The following is a 20,450-nucleotide window of genomic DNA, read 5'->3' on the forward strand; positions in this document are numbered from 1 at the left end:
CACAGCACTATGTCAGCTGGGCTCCTCCAGCACAGGTCTCCCTGAGGCTGTGCACACGGCTGCTCCTACTGGAGATAGGCTCTTGGGGCCAGCTGCTGCTGAGACAATGACCTCGGTGCAGGCTGCGTGCCAGGCTCCTGGACTGGCAGCCTCTGACAGTGCCCAGTACCCAACTGTGCTCTATCCAGCTCCCTCGTGTCTGGGATCCCACCCCGCTCCCCAGTCGCCCCTAATGCCCAAACAGCAGCAGACCATCTCCAGGTATGGAAGGGGGCAAACAGTTTTGGAAATTCCACAGATGGCTCTGTGGAGATAGGATTTTTCAAGAAGCTGGAGTCACATGTGATTAAAATAATTCCGAGTTAAAATTACCACTTCAGTAATTGCCTTCATATTATTTACTACCACTGCCATTGTGTAACTTACTTATTACAGATAGAAAAAAAAATGAGCCAATGAGCCAATGAATAATGAATACAACATGACCACCCAGGGGGTAACATTGCTTAAGAAACAGAACTTGCCGAAGGAGGTTCCACTCGCTCACAGCCCTGTTCCTGGGGACCTCAGCGCCCCTGGCTGCTTGACAGGAGGTGATGGAGGGCCCTGGCTCAGGCACTGCTGTTGGTAGAGGTCGACAGAAAAATCTCTTTAGTCTCCACACAGACATGCAAACAGGGTCTGGAATTCTCCTTGGTGGCAGCAAGAGAAAGCTTTCCACTTTATCAAAACAGACAGCCCTTGGCACAAATCACTCAGCCAAAATATGGGTTCGCAGCCACACCAGAAGGTCAGCACAGTGCTGAGGTGGCAGCTGTGCTTTAGGGATAGCAGGGGTCCCAACAGTGCCGGAGGGAGGGGCGGGGGAGGCAGCTCGGCCTCTGACCCATCAACACCTCACCACTGCCTTCCTGCAACCAAGTATTACACACGCTACTCCCACAGAAAACAAAGAATGGCTGCACAGTGGCTTGGTTAGAAGAAGCTTTTTGTGCTGTTTGCAAAGGAATGTTAGTTTGTTGGGAAGCTCTCTGGAAGACAGAGCCGGGGTTACAATGTAAGCAGCCTTTACAGTTTCTATGCGGATGGCCCTTCAATGTGGTTCAGGCATTTTCTGATGGGATTTACAGCAACAAGCAAGTGCTTTAACAGGCCATTTTTTCTCCCATGAATTTTTTTCAATCAAAATGCAGTTTGTGCAGGGTTGCCAGATAAAACACAGGGTTCCTGGTGAGATCTGAATTTCAGATAGATAACCAACAATATGGAGGGTCAGGGACACACAAAGTCACTTAGGCCACAGCGTTATTCACTGCTCCTGCACTTGAACCTGGAAACCCTAGGCCTGTGATCTTAGTTACGTGTCTGCAGGAGAAACATATGGCGCTTGGGTCCGCACGTGCCAGGCACAGAGCAGACACTCCCAGTGTCTTTGCAGATGAATAGCTTGCAGAAGATGAATGACACCAGGAAATAGCATTGAATTCAGCAACGTGCGTGAGATTTCCTACTCTGTATTTTGCAAAGTATCTTCTGGATTGTATGACAGGATTCTAGATGGAATGACAAGCGAGAGGATTAATTACATGTTATCAAGGATGTGGAAGTTTGGGGGGCTGTGAATTCATATTTCAGGTCACAATAGCTATTTTTAAAAGCAATGTATACAACAGATGTTGAGAAGGAAGAACAGTCGGAAGATAAAAGGAAAGGAGTGATCAAGCATTATCTGAGTCTCTTTCAAAGTCACAAAAAACTCAGAGTTGTGATATTTTCCCGTTAGAGCTTTTGAATGGGTTGAAAGGGATGAAAGGCAAGCCTTATGTAACTACTTTTTGAATGAAATAAAGCTTGTTTATATCTCAGTGACTGAAACACCCTGCAGCTAATTGAGAACTCTACAGTAGCTATAATAAGAGAATGGGATTTCTATAAAAAGAAACATACCAGCAGTGTCCCAGTATGAGTGCAGCAAAGACCAGTCACCCAAGCTCCTTCTAAATGCCTCCAAAGAGGCAGAGCTCTGCCCACTCTAAACCACCTTGGGTGACATCTGGACAATAGAATGTGCTTGATAATAATGCCAGAGTTTACTATAAAGACACGGGTCCTTCATGGTGCTTTCCTGAAAGAAAACATTACCTCTAAAGCTGGAGATCATTTCTCAAGGTCATGGTCATTGTTGTAGCCTGGTCTTTTATATCACATAAATGGTAGAAAATTCCATTGCAAAGCAATGGTTCTTACGTCTTCCTGCTGCACTGGGTGCAGCAGAAGACAGGGAATAGGTAGGATGGTGAGTTGGCCAGCCTGAAAGAAAATACCTGTGGACTGAGTGGACACCAGGCATTTCTCATGGGTTTGAAGGTTGGGAAGCTCCCCTCCCAGGATTTTAGCATTCACACCTGCAGCAGGTGGACTGCGTCAGAAAGCTCACGCCAGAGGCAAAGACAGCAAAACAAGCACAGCCTAGAGCTTGAAACGGAGAAACTAAGGCAGGAAGGCTAACCGCCAATGCAACGGCGGCGGTGCTCTAAGACAGAACACAGTCGGCAGGAGTTGTAGGGAACATCTGTCATAGGAATGAAGAGGTGAGCAGAGTAAAGTCCTCACTGCTCCCCTAAGAAGTTCACCCTCATGGTCAAGATGAAGCAGGCCAGAGAAGGAAGGATTCCAGTCCTGGGGAGAACAGTCCACAGGACTGCTCCCACAGTTCGGGGGAGCGTCAAACAGGGTCAAAGCTTGGAGAAAAGCAAGGGCAGGTGTGTCCCAGGTTCACTTTCTGGAGGTAACTGATCTTTTTGAGAACATGAGGCTTCAACGGCGACAGCGGAGCTGAATGGAGGAGAGCGTGCAGAAGGGAACAGCTACCACCAGAACTTGAACATGGGCAAGTCCTGGGGGCTGCTGCAGGGGAGTCAGCTTGGCACGATGAGAAGTGGCTCCCGTGGTAAGGCTCAGGGAGGGCCCCAGCTCCTGGGATCCTCCTCTGCTCCCTCAGTTTCCAAGGTGCAGGAACTAAGCACTCCAGGAACTACCGTGCATCCTTGCCTCCAAAGAACTCCAGACCCAAGGCAACAAGTTGGAGTTCTCCTGGGCAGCCTGTTTCTTGTATGAACTGCCACCTGTCATAGCACTTGATCCAAACACCCTCCTTAAACATGCCCCCATCTGCCTCCCAAGTCATTCGTTATGGTAAAAGTACACACAATATAACATTTATTATTATAACCATTTTAAAGGCTCTGCAGTTAGCATGAACACTGATGTACAATCTCAGAAACTCCTCTCATTTTAAAAAAGGATTTATTTATTTTTATTGTAAAGTCAGATATACAGAGAGGAGGAGAGACAGAGAGGAAGATCTTCTGTCTGATGGTTCACTCCCCAGGTGGCTGTGACAGCTTGAGCTGCGCTGATCCGAAGGCAGGAGCCAGGAGCCTCCTCTGGGTCTCCCACATGGGTGCAGAGTCCCAAGGCTTTGGGCTGTCCTTCACTGCTTTCCCAGGGCACTGGAAAGGAAGTGGGGCCACCGGGAAACGAACTGGTGCCTATATGGGATCCCAGTGTGTGTGTAAGGAGAGGGCTTTATCCTCTAAGCTACTACACCGGGCCCTCATTTTCCCAACCTGAAATCCCTTAACAACAAGTCTTTGTTCCTACTCCCCAACCTCTCCAGGCCTTCTCCCAAGCTCCATGACGCCTCCTGTAAGTGGTATCATACATATCTGTACAGGTCTTCTTGTGCCTGGCTTCTTTCACTTAATGTCCTCAAGGCTCACTCATGTGGTAGTCTGTGGCAGAAATGTCCTTCCTTTTAAAGACTGAATCATATTCCATGGCATGTACATATCAATGGTGTTTACTCATCCATATGCCAGGACTGCTTGGGTGGTTTTTCTCTTTTGGCTAGGTGAATGCTGCTGTTAGGAACCTGGTGTCCAGCTACCTGTTTCAAGTCTCTGATTTTAATCCAGGCCATAGGATAATGTTATTTTTCATCTGTTGAGGAACCACCACACTTGTTTCCACAGCACCTGCATCATCGTGCCTTCCCAGCAATGGTGAAGAAGGTTCACAACTCTGCCAACACTTTGGTCTCTCAGCGTACAACAGCATGCCTTTCAGAGTGAAGGAGACACCATCCGTCATCTCACTGAGGACCTGGGCAGGAATTGGGGTACCCAGCGATGGCAACTGCCCTCAGTTAAGTTATCACAAGGGAGAACGCTGTTCCTGCGCCCTTCATGGACCTACCAGGGCTGGGATGCAGACACCCTCAGTGCCAGGCTTTGTTGTAGGCTCCCAATAAGCCTTCCAAAGGAGCCCAGGCCTGCTTGTAACCTGCCTACCTAACTCATCAGATATTTGAATTCCTCCTTCTTGACTCTAGTATCTTATTTAGGTGCTAGATTGTTCTGGGCTGCTCCATTTCCGATTCAGCTCCTGGCTGATGCGTTGGAAAAAGCAGTGGAAGATACCTCAAATGTTTGGGCCCTTGCTAGTCGGCTTTAGTTTGACCCAACCCTGGCTGTTGTGGCCATATGGGGGATATAACCAGCATATAGAAATTCTCTTTTATTCTCTCTCTCTCTTCTGTAACTCTTTCAAATAAAAACTATTCTCTTAAAAGTTTATGTTTAAATTACACTTTTTCTTGTAGTTTTAAAAATACCCCTCACGTAAAGGTGGAAGAACACTTCCCACACTCTCTCCAAGTAATCAAAGAGGGATGGCTTTGGAAGTTCAAAGACAACTCTGGATGCAGAATTTGTTAATAGTTGGCATCTCAAATAATTAAGTCATCTTGAATGACTACCTTTTTGTTGTAATACTATCACTGTTGTGAATCTTATCACATTAGTTATTAATGGAGAAAAAAATTCTCCAGGCATTAAACTGTGGGCTACGGGCTCTGAGTGAGAGAGAAATACGGTACTTGACTTTACTCTTACCACTTTTCAAGGTAACAACTACTCAAGTTTCTACTCCCAGATCTCTTCTTTTCAGTAATCACTGTGTTTAGTACGAACAGATATTTTTGGGCTGGCACAATGGCTCAATTGTCTAATTCCCTCCTTGCAAGTGCTGGGATCCCATGTGGGTGCCAGTTCATGTCCCAGCTTCTCCAGAGCCCATCCAGCTCCCTGCTTATGGCCTGGGAAAGCAGTGAGTACAGCCCAAAACCTTGGGACCCTGCACCCACATGGGAGACTGGGAAGAGGCTCTTGGCTCCTGGCTTTGGACTGGCATAGCTCCTTGCCATTTGGGAAGTGAATCTTCAGATGGAAGATCTTTCTATCTCTCTGTGAACTGCCTTTCCAATGAAAATAAATAAAATCTTAAAAACGTGCGCTGTTTTTGATCAGCTTTTGTTTAGTTTCTCCTTCTCCAAATAATTAAATGTACTGTAGAGTGTATTTCCTTTCTGTAATTGGAACATGGGGAAAACAGATTCAGAAAAACAAATTCGGTTCTGAGGCTGAGCATCAGCCACTCTGCTGGGTGCTGCGCCCTGACAGAATTCAGGAGCCACGGTGAGCAGGCAGGGGTTAAACAGCTCCGCCCGACAGTGATAAGTGGCAACAAGAGGCAGGCAGACCCCACTGCATGGGTTGATACAGTGGACTGGGAGACAAGATGTTTAAGCTGGGAGTGAAGTATGGGTAGGGATTAGGAGCTGATAATTAGGGGCAAAGGGAAGAAAGGCATGGGTCAAGAAAAAGTACTTCAATCAGAAGGAATGGCACAGGAGGGAGAAGGAAAAGCTCTTGTCTTGGGAGTCATGCAAGAAGAGTCGTGACCAAGTGGAGGCTCACAGGGACCCAAGGAGGCTATTGGAGCTTGCCCTGTTGTAAGTTCCACCCAGACCCAGAGTTAGTGTGTCCCTCTGGCCTGGAGCTGCATTTCACAGTGCTCATGCCCAGAGCAACTGTATGGGGGTAACATTCTGGCCACTTGGAAAGTGAAAGAACACTGAAAAAAAATCATGAATTCTTAGGATAGAGCATCATCTTGGCTCTTTTCTTTTCATCAAATACATCTGTTTAAATGTGGGCGCTGCACTTGTGAAGCATCCGGCCTTTGAGGGCAGGCCAGGGAAGCTCAGCCAGACTCCCCATGCATGCCTCTGCAGATACAAGAGAGCCAGGTGAGACAGGCTCTATAAGCAAGCCCCAAGCAGCACCCATTCACTGGAGCAGAACAGAGCAGCTCCTTGCCCTGTGAGCAGCACTCAAGTTTGTTTGTGAGCATGACCAACTGGAGCCTGTCCTGTTTGAAGGAGATCTGGTAGGGCAGAGAAGGGCAAGATTCTCAAGCAGCCAGGTCCTCCCTGCGCAAAGCCATACCTCTGGTCCACAAGCCTGGGTCCAGAGGATCTACCCTTTGCTGTGTGCATCATCCTTGAGCAAATCACTCCATTTCTTAAGGCTTCAGTTTCCCTACATTTACAATGGAGATAATGACAGCTGCTCCTGAGGTCTATCTGGGGATGAAACAAGATGGTAATGACAAGCCCAAGTATAGAGTCTAGGGCCACCAGCATGCTACATTAAGAGGCTATGGGTAGGGGATGTGTGCTATGTGTAGGGGTTGACATGGGTTGGGACAAACAACCCATCTTGGAGAGTCTGAGTTAAAAATGTCCACTCCAGTTCTGATTCTAACTCTGCTAAAGTGTACCCTGGAAAGTAGCAGGTGGTGGATCAAGAAGTTTTTCTCTTCCATCCATATGGGAGACTCAGACTGAGTTCCAGGCTTTTCTGGCTCTGATCAGGCCCAGCTCTGGTTGTTGTGGGCATCTCAGGAGTGAACCGGAGGATGGAAGCTCTGTTTCTTTTTCTTTCTCTGTCTGTCTCTCAAAGAGATAGAGAAAAGTAGCCATGAGATAACACAATTCTGCAAACACCACATGCCTTGCCAGGGAAGGAAGGGTTGTAACCTGGCTCTGTGTTCATCTTCCAACAACAGCAAAAGCCCATGCCCACCCACAGTCTTTCTATTAAATAGCTCGTGGCTGGGGCAATGACTCAGAAAACCTGGACCCCTTTCAGATGACTAACATGTTAATTCACTGTGCTCACGTAGTGTCCATGGGTGTTTTTCTTGGCTCCTCCCAGCACCAGGATTAGCCACTGAATAAGCGTAACTGTCTCCATGTTAAGATGAGGCACTGTGGCCTAATGTGGCTCCCTGACTCATTGGCTGTGAACAGGGCAAACGGGGCAATGGAGAGGCCAAGCAGGGAGCTGCCAGGGCTTCAGACTCATGGCCAGGGCTGGACTTCATTGAGCATGGTCCAATTTGCCAGATAAGGGCCAGTGAGCAGGTCAACAGGGCCTATGAAATGGATGCAAGTAGCCATGACCTCATCCTCTGCAAAGTAGCTAGCTGATCTGCTTCAACAGGTAAGTGGACCAACCTGCAGTCACTGGGCACTGCCATGCTGGATGTGGCCTCTTTGGGATAAGAGGAACCATGAGGAGAAGGTGGAGAGGAAATTCATGCTCAAGGCTAAGAAGAATTATAGAGAAGCAGCATGGCTGAGGAGTTGGCTCAGAATTCAGCGCTCAGATGGCTGTCCCCAAACATTAGGGACACAGATGGTTTCTGTGTCAGACTGCCGAGCAAGGGCAGAGGCGGGAGTCGTAGCCTACAGATCCATGGCAGGGTCTAGGGTGACTGCTGACCTGCCAGCCATGCCAAACTGCATGAAGAAGGAGCTGGACAGAGTTAGAAAGGTCAGGCTGCTCCGGGTGCTTGGGGAGCGTGTTAACCTTTCCACAGCAGCAGGGGAGCTCACCACCAGCCAGCTCATCCAGCGTGGCCAGCACTGGCTGATGGCTGCCTCTGAGAGCGGCTCCCAGGAGGCGAGGCAGGGCAGGGCAGGCCTGGAGCCAGAGTCAGCAGCTGGAGGACTGCTTGCTCCAGCTGGCTGTGACTGAGCCCTGAGAGCCAAATGGCCCTGGGGTAGGACTGGTCCAGGGTGGGAAACGGGTGGGGTGGGAGGTGCAGCCCCCAAAGATCCTTCCAGCCAGAGAAACAAGACTCCCTGGGCTTTAGCCAGTTGTGCCCAACAAAAGGAAATTCCAAACCAAACAAAACTGCCTTGGCATCACAGTTCAAATAAACTCCCATCAAAAGCAGCTAAGTAGTTTGGTTTTAACAAAACAAAACAAAGCAAAAATAATAATAAAGAGATGCAAAAAAAGCAAACCAGTTCCACAATTCCCCAGTCTACCTGCTGGCCTTAAACCACCCAGCTGCTGTACACATCCCTCCATCTGTCCCTCCTTGTCCTACAAGCCCGGACAGAGGGAGACACGGGGGCTTTGGGTGCTTCGGGACACATGGGTGTGCTGTAAATGCAGCCCTTTGGAGTCTTCTGTGGCCTTCCCATCAAGCATGTTCTTTGTGGTCCTTGAGTTTCTTTCTGGATCAGTTCCATTTCCCAAGAGCTGAGATGGGGAGAATGGTGGCCTCACTGCAGAATTACGAAGGGGGGGAGACCATGGGTTGTGATCTTTCCCAGGAATCAGCTGCAGCAGCCCACTGATGAAGCTAACACACAGCATGACAAATACTGGCAAGTATGCAAATGACCCAATAGTTCTATCCAGCTTGGAAATGCCATGTGTACTGGGTCCAGTAAAACCGCTTTGGAGTCTGAATCTAAGTAACCAGTTCAATTCATCAGAAACGTTAGACCTATAGCACACCATTTGTCCTTGATCAAGAAGGGACAACCCCAGGGAAGTGTGTGACCCAGGGACAAGGACTAGGTAAACAAGTAATAATTTCTGGATGCCCTACCTCCTGCAGCTTTTGCTAGTCAAGAGTCTGAGACGATGAGCTGTGAGGAGACGAATGAGTACCACAGTCACCCCACAAGTGTGGGATGACGATGGGTCCAAGCTAGCTGCTTAAAGGACTGTCCTTCTTCTTGTATCAGGGATATACAAAGAGCCTGAAGGCTGTGGGCGTGACTTAGCTTCGTCCTGGTCCCAGGCACCTAGGTAAGCGAGCAGGGGATGGACAGTGGGTTGGTGTCTGAGCAGAAGTGCCCACCATAGAGCAGCAAGGCTGCCAGCGGGGTTTTCTCTTTCCCTAGCAGAGAAGGTAGGGCTCCCAGCATGCTAACAGGGGAGGGAGAGGATGCTGGCTGTCCCTCTGCTGACCTATCAGAAAAGCCGTTCTGGATCACATGGACACCTGCTCCAGGTGGAGCAGTCTTTGTCCACACACCGGGGACCAGAAGTGATTTGAACTTCTTTCTGGATTTTGAAATATTCATGTTTACATAGTCTGATGTCTTGGGGATGAGTCCGAGCCTAAATACTAAACCTATTTATGTTCCCTAAAAATCTTCTTGACATATTTAAAGTAATTTTACACAGTATTCTAAAATAATTTAGTGAACAAAAGGGAACAGTATGGAGCATCATTCTGGTACTCCAAAAGTCTTAGGCTTTAGAGCATTATGGGTTTTGCATTAGAGATACTCAACTGTATCCCCAGAGATAGCTCCACTTATTTCTTGTTTTCATTCTGTTTAAAATTGTGGTAAAACACACACCACAAACTTGGCCACTATAACCATTTTTCAGGGTACACTTAAAAAGCATTAAAGTACATTCACACGAAGTGTTCTCATTCTGTTTGAAGGGGTTCCAATGGATCCCGTCATCCCACCCGTTTCTGTAGGCAGCCGGTGGCTGTGGTACTCAAAGGGTTAAAGTTTACTCACACCCAGAGATCTCTCCCACTATGTTCTCCTTGGGGGAGACACCCCCGCAAAAGGTCTTAACCATTTTATGGGGTAATTAGTGGCCTTATGTAACTCTTACTGATGTACTCCAAAGACTGTAGCTTGTTCCATGCTGCTTTCCATTGTTTAAAATACAAGTCTGGGACCTTTTAAGATGTGTATTATTTACCTGATAGAACTCAACGACTTCTCTGAAGCTATTCCATTTTATTGTGGAAATTAGTACTAGGGAAGCTTTTTAAAACTGAATTTAGACCGGACAGCCTGCATGGCTGCTTGCATTGCTTATGTAGCTGATGGCTCACACAGTCATCAAAGAGCCATGAAGGACACAAGTGGGGCCTCCCGCAGCAGCAGGTGGCCCAAGGGTCCCCATGTCTGTGATGGCTAACCTTGAGTCCCGTTGCAGAGGAGAGTCCCACACAACCCCAACGGCTTTCTACCGAGGCTTCCCTAAGGTATCTGAAAAATTACTGCTTGTTTTTGAAATAGTATCCTTTATTTTGAAATGAAAGAGAGAGAGAGAGAGAGAGAGAGAGAGAGAGAGAGAGAGAGAGAGAGAGAGAGAGAGAGAGAGACCAGTTCTTTGGAGAGCAGCTGGAAAAGCAGGAAATGACTTAGGGTGACTTTTTTTTTTTTTTTTTTTTTGCCTGAGTGAGTAGGAAGTCAGCTTTGCAGGGCTGGCACGCATTTTGCCTAGGATCAAACATGCTATACGTAGGGGCATCATGACTAACACAGGAAAGGGCATGTCTTAGGATTTGCTGATACGCACTTTTCTACAACGGCAATGTGAAAACACAGTTACTGCCTCAGACATCAGATTGTTTTAGTTAATAGCTGTCAAAAACGAAACCAATGCTAATACTCCATTATTTTCCATTCTTGCTTGTTAAGCCCCCTAGTGGGACTTCACAATTTTGAAATTCATTTTAGAGACAGACATATCTGTCTATATGCATGCATATGTACACATATACATATAGGTGTATACAGAGCTAAGAGAGGGCAAGAACATGCTCTCTGATTCATCTGCTGGTTCACTCCGCACATGCCTAGAGTGGCCAGGACCAGGGTTACTTCCTAGAGAGCCAGGATTCAGGCACTCACTCCGAGTCTCCCACATGCACGGCAGGGACACACTACTGAAGCCTTCGCCCCTGCCCTGCCTGTGTGCAGTAACAGGAAGCCAGGCTCGGGAGCTGCACTCACGGATCGCATCCAGGTACACTGCTCTGTGGGCTGTAGGTCCCCGAACCAGTCTTTTATTTCCTGGTAGGACTTGACAGCCTCTCATTGTGTTTTGATGGCTGGCTTTGCTTGGGTGTGCAGAACAGTCACCAACTTACGGACACACTAACAAAGTGCCTATTTAAGGCATCTATTTCATCTGTACAGAACCTTACAAGGAAGCTATTGCTACCACCTTGCTCCTGCAGCTGAGATCTGAACTCAGATGTATAAATGCTTCATCAATTATAAACTCCAGCCTGAATTCAGGGTATAAAGTCCCATGCTTGTCTTCACGAAGTCTCACAATGAGAGAGAGATTAGGAAATAATGGGCAAGAAGTGACTTTTTTTTTTTTGGTTGTCTTGTTTTACCTTATCCTGAGGCCAGAGAGGAGAGTGTGTGATTTATATTCTTTGTCTTCTTGTTTTGAAAGGCATTTAGTAAGCCTTTATTTGGCAGTCATTTCAACTTATTACTTGGAGAGGCAAAGAGACAGAGACAGAGAAAATGTCTTCCACCCATTGGTTCACTCTCCAGCAGCTGGACAAGGTGGAAGTCAGGAGCCTGAACTCCGCCCGAGATGCCCACGTAGCAGGCACTCAGCTGCTTTAGCCACTGTCTGTCACTCGAGGACGTGACTTAGCAGGAAGCTGGGAGTGGACGTGGAGCTGGGACTGGAAACCCATGCACTGGATACAGGATGAGGATCCCAGCAGCAACTTCTCTGCCTCTCCAAATGCTGCCCTGGTTATTCAAAGTACCTCCTAGTATTCAAGACAGCCAGCTGTTCCATGTGCCTCCTGCAGCCTTGCCCAGGCCTGCCACTCCTGCCTTTCTCTCTCCCCGGGTCACCTGCTGTTCTCCACTTCCAAATGCTAATTGAAACGCACTGCTCCCCTCCTCTGTGCCCTGAGAATTCCCCAGGGAATCACTGGCATTCCTTCCACCAACCTTGACTTCATCACGCACAGAGGTTGGTGGACATTCACAGCAAAGCACCCTAAGCCATGGGGGGGTGGATAACATGCAGAAACAAGGAGGACGGGCGAGAGGGAGCAGCCACGCTCACTGGTCTGACCCACCTAGTGCAACGAGCCTCCTTGCCGCACCATGCACTTCTCTGCATTACTGTTATCGCACTGGTGCTGACAACTTGTTGAACTCTTCTTTTGAGATTTTTCTTGCCCCGTTCTGACTTACTTCCCCTCATTATTCCATTTCCTGTCCTTCCAACCTGTGTGAGTTCCTAGCATTTCTTGCTTCTGCAGTATCTTTACAAGCAGGCCTGCATACCTGCTCGAACTACAGAGCTGTGAGCTGTCTGCCAACCTCTGCCAGCCAAGCCAACCACTACAATGACAGACAGCCAAAGTCCCAAGAAGTGGTTCCCTATTTTCTTTTAAAGGTTTATTTATTTTTACTGGAAAGTCAGGTATACAGAGTACGAGAGACAGAGAAGAACATCTTTTGTCCAATGATTCTGTCCCCAAGCGGCTGTGATGGTTGGAGCTGCACCAATCTAAAGCCAAGAGCCAGGAGCCTCACCCGGGTCTCCCACGCGGGTGCAGAGTCCCAAGGCTTTGGGCCAGCCGCCACTACTTTCCCAGGCCACAAGCAGAGAGCAGGATAGGAAGCGGGGCGGCCAAGATTAGAACCAGTGCCCACAGGGGATCCTGGCGCATGCAAGGCAAGGACTTCAGCTGCTAGGCTACTGCTCCAGGCCCAGGTTTCCTATTTTAAGCCCAAAGTTGCCAATGCTTATGTACAAAGTATTGACTGAATTCCCTCCTTCACATGCTCCTGGTTGGCTTCTATTCCACAAGTGGCTACTTATACTGCCTGGTTCCCAATTACTGTGCTAGGTGCTAATGACGCAAAGCTATCCAAGCCAATGCAACGGTAGGCTGTAATGTGCGGCCCACGTTGTCTTTGCTGTCATCTGAGGACGGACGCAGCACCATACTGGCATCTAGTCTTAGCTTTGCTAACGTGCGGCCTTGTGGCTGTAGGGGAGTCTCTTCACTTGCACAAGACTCAGCTTTCCCATCTGTAAAGTGGGTGTTGCCGATTTACTGGGAATTATGAGGATCAGAAGTTAACCGTGAACACACTAGTATCTAAGAGTTGCTTTTAAAATTCACATGGTACACCAACCACAAAGATTATTACTGCACATACTATAAGGAGCCCTATGCTTTGGAGAGAATGTGGGACCCAAAGCAAGGTTGACGCAGACCTGTCAGCACGCTACCTTCACAGCTTCCAAGTTGGAAGTGTACCTTTCTGGAAGGTACCCCTATCTCTAACCCTTCCGCAAGAGTCCCACTGTTAGCAATCCCTGGCAACTGTGATTCTCATTTCTGGAAAGCTGTCTTCACACTGGCTGACCGATCCCAGCATGAGTGGCTGAAGCTGGCTGCGTGGACATGAGGTCAGGAAGACAAAGCTACATGCAGTCCCTGCTTGGTCAGGCAAGTGTCCCCTGTGTTTGTCACCTTGCTGTGCAGCCACATGCAGCCCTGCCTCGGGACACAGTTCTCTATCTCCACGGAGATACATCTCCCTTAATTTTAGGCTCCTCCCCATGTGTTTGTCTAATAATACTCTCCAAACATGGAAACAGGGTACTCGATGCATGAGATTTGAGAAAAAGCAAATGTTTAGGCCAGAGAAGGCTCTTTGCCATGCCAAGGTGACACTCCATCAGGCAGGTGAAGCCATGAGTGCAGGCACAGGGGTGCCTCTCAGGCTGCACCCCTGCTTCCAGCAAGGACCCCACTGGAGCCTGCGGGCTGCTGTCAGTCAGTATCTGAGAATCGATGAACACATCAATTGGCAGTTGTCTGGATCTCAACAGCAACGCATCTTAGGCCCATGCTATCGCCAGATGGGCCGACAGGTTACAGTCTGGCAAGACATCTCTGAGACTGTAAAAATGTGGCCATGGCTGGAGCTGCAGGGTGACATCTCAGAGGGTGATTACATGCGTGATTTAACCACATGGCCATTCATGCCCTCCAAGTGTCATCGCTTCAACAAGTCTGTTCACACTGGCTTTCTCGCTCTTCCCCCGCTGTGCCACCCACCCGATGTCCTGCTCTCCCTTCACCCGACGACGTCCTGTTTACTCCGGTCTTTTTTTTTTTTTTTTATCAAGAACCATTTTCTCCAGTCACATGTGATTTATTCATACGAAATTATGCACCATTTTTATATAATCCAAGTTCCTACAAATGATGCTCACGGCTTCACAGAAAATATTAATTCCTGATCTGCTGCTATAAAGCATGCCTGCTCACGGTGCAGCGGCTCTGTCTTGGAGACAGATGAGAGCAGTCTAAGGGTGTGATTAACTTCTTAGTCTCGGCAATTTCCGAGTGCTCCTCTGGCCCTAGATTTCAAGATTGACCTCCAGTTTCTCTGCAAATGCACAGTCGCTCAGCTTGATAAATCGCTCGCATCCCTGTTCTGATCATCGTTATCTGCTATTTACTACCGAGGAGGGGAAGTTCATCGTATCCGAGCACTTGGTATGCTGCACACAGAGCCCACCCTCTCCCTTGTGGCACTTTGCATATTTTCCATATTACCAGCTACGCGGTCGCTTCTGCTGTGCCACACAGGGTTCACACCAAAGACACATTTCTAGAAACGAGCCTCGAGCTCGTGGGTCCCTCCTCCCCCTCCTGGTCGGGCATACAATGACCCCTAAGAGGAAACAACGCCAAGTGGTCCACGGGACTCAGGGGTGGGTAACTCAGGAGTACAGTGCCCTCTGCGGACTGAGGTCTTCTGGTAACTGCTCGTTCTCCTGCCTGGGGATTCTGTCACCTCTTCCTGCATTCTCTGGTCACATCCTTTTCCCATTTCTTCTAGGAAGACAGAACGCAAGCACTGGCTGCCTACCATCCAATCCATATCTTCTCACCAACTCCGGCCTTGAAACGAAACGGCTCTGTCCTCGTATGAATATCCCTGCGTTGCTGGGATGTTAAAGCTGAGGCCACAGACGAAAGGAGAAACAGTCCATGCCTGAGCAAACATGTCAGACACAGAGGTGCAGGAGGAGAGGATGGGGGCCCGCAGCGGCAGGGGCCAGACCCAAAGCGGGCTTTTCTGGTCGATTCCAGAATTCAGGATGTCCGTTCTGAGACCTGAAAGGTGCCTTTTGCCCTAGGACATAAACCAAAGTGCTGCCTAATCACTGTGGGACTTCACATAATGAGATGTCAATAGACTGGAAACAAAGACAGTTCAGGAAACAGAATTCTTTTGTAGAATACCAAGCTCTGAGCAGCCTGGGAAGGCCACGGCCTGTGGGAGATCCTCACTCAATTCTGTTCCACTGAGGTTTCTCTGAGAAGCAGAGTATACCATGAGAGCCACGCAGTGGGGTGACCCTGAGTCATCGTGCTCCCCTTTCTGGAAAGAGCTGGTATGTGGGCAATGAGAACTCAGCAGAAAATGACATCGGTCACTTGATAAGTGAGTACTTTGTAAACAGACAAAAACCTACTGGTGCAGGTGTTCGGTGCGGTGATGAATTTGCCTCTTGAGATGCCTGCATCCTGAATCACAGGCCCAGGCTGATGGTTCAGTGCCCCCTGGTCCAGCCTCCCACTACGGCACACTTTGGGCGGCACCAAGTGCTCACTCATGAAACATGGAATGAATTCCAGGCCCTTGCCCTCCAGCTTGGCCTGGCCCCAGCTACCGTACGCTTTCGGGTAGTAACTTGGTGGACGGGAAATAATCTGTTTCTCTCTCTGCCTTTCAAATAAATAAATATATAAGTCATGGTACATCCCTTAATTTTTACAAAAGATTTATTTCTTTTTTTTTTATTGGAAATGCAGATTTAGAAGACAGAAAGAAAGATCTTCCATCCACTGATTCACTCCCCAAGCAGCCACGATGGCTGGAGCTGAGTCACTCCAAAGCCAGGAGCCAGGAGCTTTCTCCAGGTTTCCCACATGGGTACAGGATCCCAAGGCTTTGGGCTTTGGGCCATCCTCGATTGCTTTCACAGGCCACAAGCAGGGAGGTGGATGGGAAATGGAGCAGCTGGGACATGAACCAGCGCCGATATTGGATTCTGGCATATACACATGAAAATCAATTCAGTAGATGTTTTTAGTTGTTATTTTAAAGTTAGTCTTAAAATTGCAGTGCCCAGGGCCAGCAATGGAGGTATAGTAAGCTAATCTTCTCGGTGATGCTAGCATTCCACACAGATGCTGGTTCAGGTCCCAGCTGCTTTACTCTCCATCCAGCTTACGGCCTGCGAAGGCAGTGGAGGATGGCTCAAGTTGCAGCAAGGTCCCTGCAATCCATGTGGGAGACCTGGAAGAAGCTCCTGGTTCCAAGCTTTGGATTGGCTCAGCTCCAGCCATTGCAGACATTAGTTGAGGGGAAAGGGGGATGCAAGATCTTCTCCAGATCTCTTTTCTCTCCGTAAAATTTGTCTTTCCAGTAAAAAGAAATTAAAAAATATTTTTACAAATTACAGCGCCAATTTATTACAATATTGTCATTTATGGAAATAACTTCCATGCCCCGGAACAGGGAGAAAATTGGACAGAAAAGTACTGAGAAGCTAGCCCTACAAAAAGGTACCACTAGGACAGTAGTAAAAGTCAACTAACTGATCACTTCAAAATGATAGTTCACCCAACATTACACAGGTGGTTGGAATGGCAGAGATGGGCAATTATTTCCAAGGAGAGGGAACTTCACAGGAAGGGCAGAGACAGTGGGCACCTCTGCTTCTGGGTACAGAGTAAGGCTGATAAGTGGTTTGGGTGAGAATAGCAAAAGGATGCCAGGCCAGGGGCACAGCCATCAGTAACACCCACATACATCTTCAAGCCCTGTGTCTTCAGGAAAAAAGCCTTTGAATGGACGGGTCCTGTCTCTGAGGAGATGTCTCTGCATTTGCAACCGTGTCTTCCAAGGGAGTCCCCCTTTCCTTAAATAGGTTGTGGTTCACTTCCCCAAAGGTCACTGTGACATTTCATGTACATCTATGTAGCTTTATTGAAATGTGATTTATATACTATAAAGTTCACTCATTTAAAAGGTGTCATTCAATGCTTCTTAGCATATTAAAAGGGCTGTGCAACCTCTACCACCATCTCATTGGACCACATTTTCATTATCCCTGAAAAGAACTGTTGGACCTGTTAGCAGTACCAAACTGTTGTACACTGAGGCTTTCCCTTGCATCTCCATGCATGTTGTTGAAGGAGCCGCCTGCTCAAGAAAAATCAAAGGGAGAAAGAGAAATGTGCCTGCGAAGGAAATTAATGTGTCGGGTTTTCAAGGACTTTGGATCCAAAGTCTCTCCTCTTTCTACCAACAGACTTAGAAGTGGTAAGTCATCAGCTCTTATGAAACCCCAGTAGCAGTTCCAGACAGTCATGTGCTAACTCATCTTTGAACACGTAGGCTTGTCATGGGGAAGGGTTTTCAACTGAAATAAAACCACTCAGGCTCAGCCTCCTGCCATGTGCACCAAGTAACACACCCAAGTGACAGGATGTACCTTGAAGGAGCAGTAAACTGAGCTGGTTTACACAGTCAATTCTTACAGAAAGGAGTGAGGCAAGGAACACGGGCTGCAGCTAGGGAGCCCATGCACAGTCAGCAAGGGGAGCACCTGCCAGTGCTGCTGCTTTTCCATGGCAACTTACTGAGACAAACATCTAGCTCCTGATGGGGTGTGTGCATGTACACACACACACACACACACACACACACACACACACACACACACACGAAAGGGCGGGAGAGCCAAACCACCCACTCAACCAAACCACTGGGTCAGGTCTGTTCTAGAAAGTCACTTCACGCATGCGCCTCAGCTCGGCAACCTTTCTGCAATCTTTCAGCAATCTTTCAAGGCCGAGTAGGATGCGTGTCATAGTGTGGGTGTCTTCCTAGAGAAAGCGTACACCTCAGGCAGTAACCTACATGCAACGCCACAGCACCAGCTCGAGCAAGCAGGGACAATGCAAGCACAGAGAATCTCATCAAAGACTCGATGGCACCTGGTGACGGGACAGGGAAGCAGTCTGCAGGAAACACCTCAAAATAAATGAAGCACTTACATCTGAAAACACAAGCTGAACTCTACTACGAGTTCCCAAGTTCACAATTTACTACACCTTTCAAGTCTTCCCCCGAAGTTTCTTGTCTCTTGTTTCATTGTACAACAAGGGATTCTTCATACTTTATATGAAATACAACAAGGCGATTTTTGCAGCAATAAACTCCACACATGCATGACAAATCCAAGCATGCAAAATGTTTAACATCCCAGTTCACAGACACTTTAGGGACAAAATCCGATTATGAATTATATGCCACAATAAATAGGGCTCAATGTTTCATAAAGCAATTTATAGTTCATAAAAATGACAAAATGTACCTGTCAGACAGAGCGCGGAGAGCTGTTCTCTGGGCTGCCTGCTGGAAGAAAGGGCAGAGATGTTTACTTAATATTCTGACTTTTAAATTATGTGCTCAATCAACACTTTGAAAAAAAAATCTGTATTACACACATTTTTGTCATGTGGCCAAATTTTAAGTGACTGGCCACAGTGGAGAGTCCTGTTCATGGCGAGATGAACATTCCTGAAGCCTTCATCAGGGAACCAACGTGCACCTTCCACAAGGGGGCGAGCTTGGGGTGGCGCCAAGACCACCAAGGTGAGGTTGGATGGGCTCAAGAAACGCCCCAAGGACCAGAGAAGTTATTTGAATTTCCTGAATCGTTTTCCCATTCTTATCTTTCTTGTAAGAAAGAAAGATGCTTCTTTTCCATTGAAGCTGTCTCTTTTGACCAAGTTTTCAGCTTCATGGAAAAAGTCTCCAAGGCTGGAGACCGGAATGTTGACCCGAAATCTCGTACCAGGGGATGAAGAACTGGTGGGGTAAGGGGGTACGGGTGGGGATGGGGAGGTTAGTAATGACCTGTGGCTATTAAAAAAAATCTAGAGATCCACATGAAAATATTTATGGATCTGCTTCAAAACAAAGCAGTGGTGGGGAGGGGAGAGGGGGAAGGCAACGCCCTGGGCTGGTGACTTTGGCTGTTCCTTGGCTAGTACTGGCGGAGTCTGTATCCTTCCAGCCATTTCTGCATACGAAGTGGGTAACACTTTCATTTTGCGTTGGTTTTGGCTTTTGGATGTTTCATTTTTTTTTAATTGCAAAGTTAAATATAATGAGAGGAGGAGAAACAGGAAGATCTTCTATATGACGGCTCACTCCCCAAGTGACTGCAACGGTCAGTGCTGTGCTAGTCCGAAGCCAGGAGCCTGGAGCCTCTTCTGGGTTTTCCACACAGGTGCAGAGTCCCAAGGCTTTGGGCCGTCCTCGACTGCTTTCCCAGGCCACAAGCATGGACCTGGATGGGAAGAAGGGCTGCTGGGACATGAACCAGTGCCCATATGGGAATCTGGCTTGTACAAGACAAGGAACTTAGCCACTAGGCTATGGCGCCAGGTCTGTTTTTTTAAAATAATCCAAATTTTCCTTGAGCTTAATGAAGACCTCTTTTGTACATTCATTGAAATTTTCCATGATGAGCAATGAAGATTCCCTGTTTCATTCTTTCATGTTCTGTCGGCATCATTTGCCTTCATCCCAGTGCCCTATGTGGCTAAGGAAAGTGAAGGGCACGCTGAGGACCATGGCTTCCTTGGGATGTCCCATGGATGCATGTGACCCACGTGCCCCGTGCATGAACTGCCCTTCCATTTGCTGCTCCCCACAGACACTGATACACTTGCCATGCTGCTGCCTCCTCACACTGAGATAACAGGCGCAACAGACTCTTCAGATGAGAAAAAAGGGACACCTCAGAACCATCATTCCTGTTACAGAAACAAAACACCCAATAGCTAACAGTCCCATGTGCTTGAACTGGTTACTGCCACAGGGACCAACTTCCTGCCGTGCGGAGATGAGTGTGCTGGGCTCCAAGAAAGACAAGAACAAAAGCAGAGGATCAGTGTCCTGAAGAACTGCAGTCCCTGGGTGAGCAGTCACACCGCAGGTACCACACGAAAGACAAGCGGGAGGACAGGGCCAGCATGGAACAGGTGCAAGTGTGACCAAGAGGCTGGGAGAGACTACCAGTTCCTTCCTGGGTGCCTGGAACTGTCAGGGGTGCTGAACCAAAGGGCAAAGCAACCAGTCAATCAGGTAATCCTTCCCAGTGAATTCTAAAAGCAAGGAGAGATGTGGCCAGGAAAGAAAAGGAATGGAGTACTGTGCTAGAAGGTCAGAGAACGGGCCTGTGTCCCAGCTTATTTAAAATAAACAGAGTACTTATCTGAAAGAGTTACAGAGAGGGGGAGAGAGAGAGAAAGAGGAGAGCGAGCTTTTCCTGGCTGGTTCACTCCCTGGTTGGTCAGGAAGGTTTGGCCTGGCCAGGTGAAAG

At 48.0% G+C, this 20,450-nt stretch overlaps 1 protein-coding gene across 1 annotated transcript in view; it reads right to left on the minus strand.

Annotated features, from left to right (window-relative positions):
• AFF3 (AF4/FMR2 family member 3) overlaps positions 1–20,450 on the minus strand; it is a 511,596-nt gene that overhangs the window by 70,660 nt on the left and 420,486 nt on the right. The window contains exon 11 of the mRNA XM_040993806.1: positions 18,432–18,472. Coding sequence (XP_040849740.1) covers positions 18,432–18,472 — 41 coding nt within the window. The remainder of the gene's footprint in view (positions 1–18,431; positions 18,473–20,450) is intronic.

Source organism: Ochotona curzoniae, unplaced genomic scaffold (genome assembly GCF_017591425.1).
Source record: "Ochotona curzoniae isolate NIBS_2020 unplaced genomic scaffold, NIBS_Ocur_1.0 contig_883, whole genome shotgun sequence".
NCBI classification, from domain to species: Eukaryota; Metazoa; Chordata; class Mammalia; order Lagomorpha; family Ochotonidae; genus Ochotona; species Ochotona curzoniae.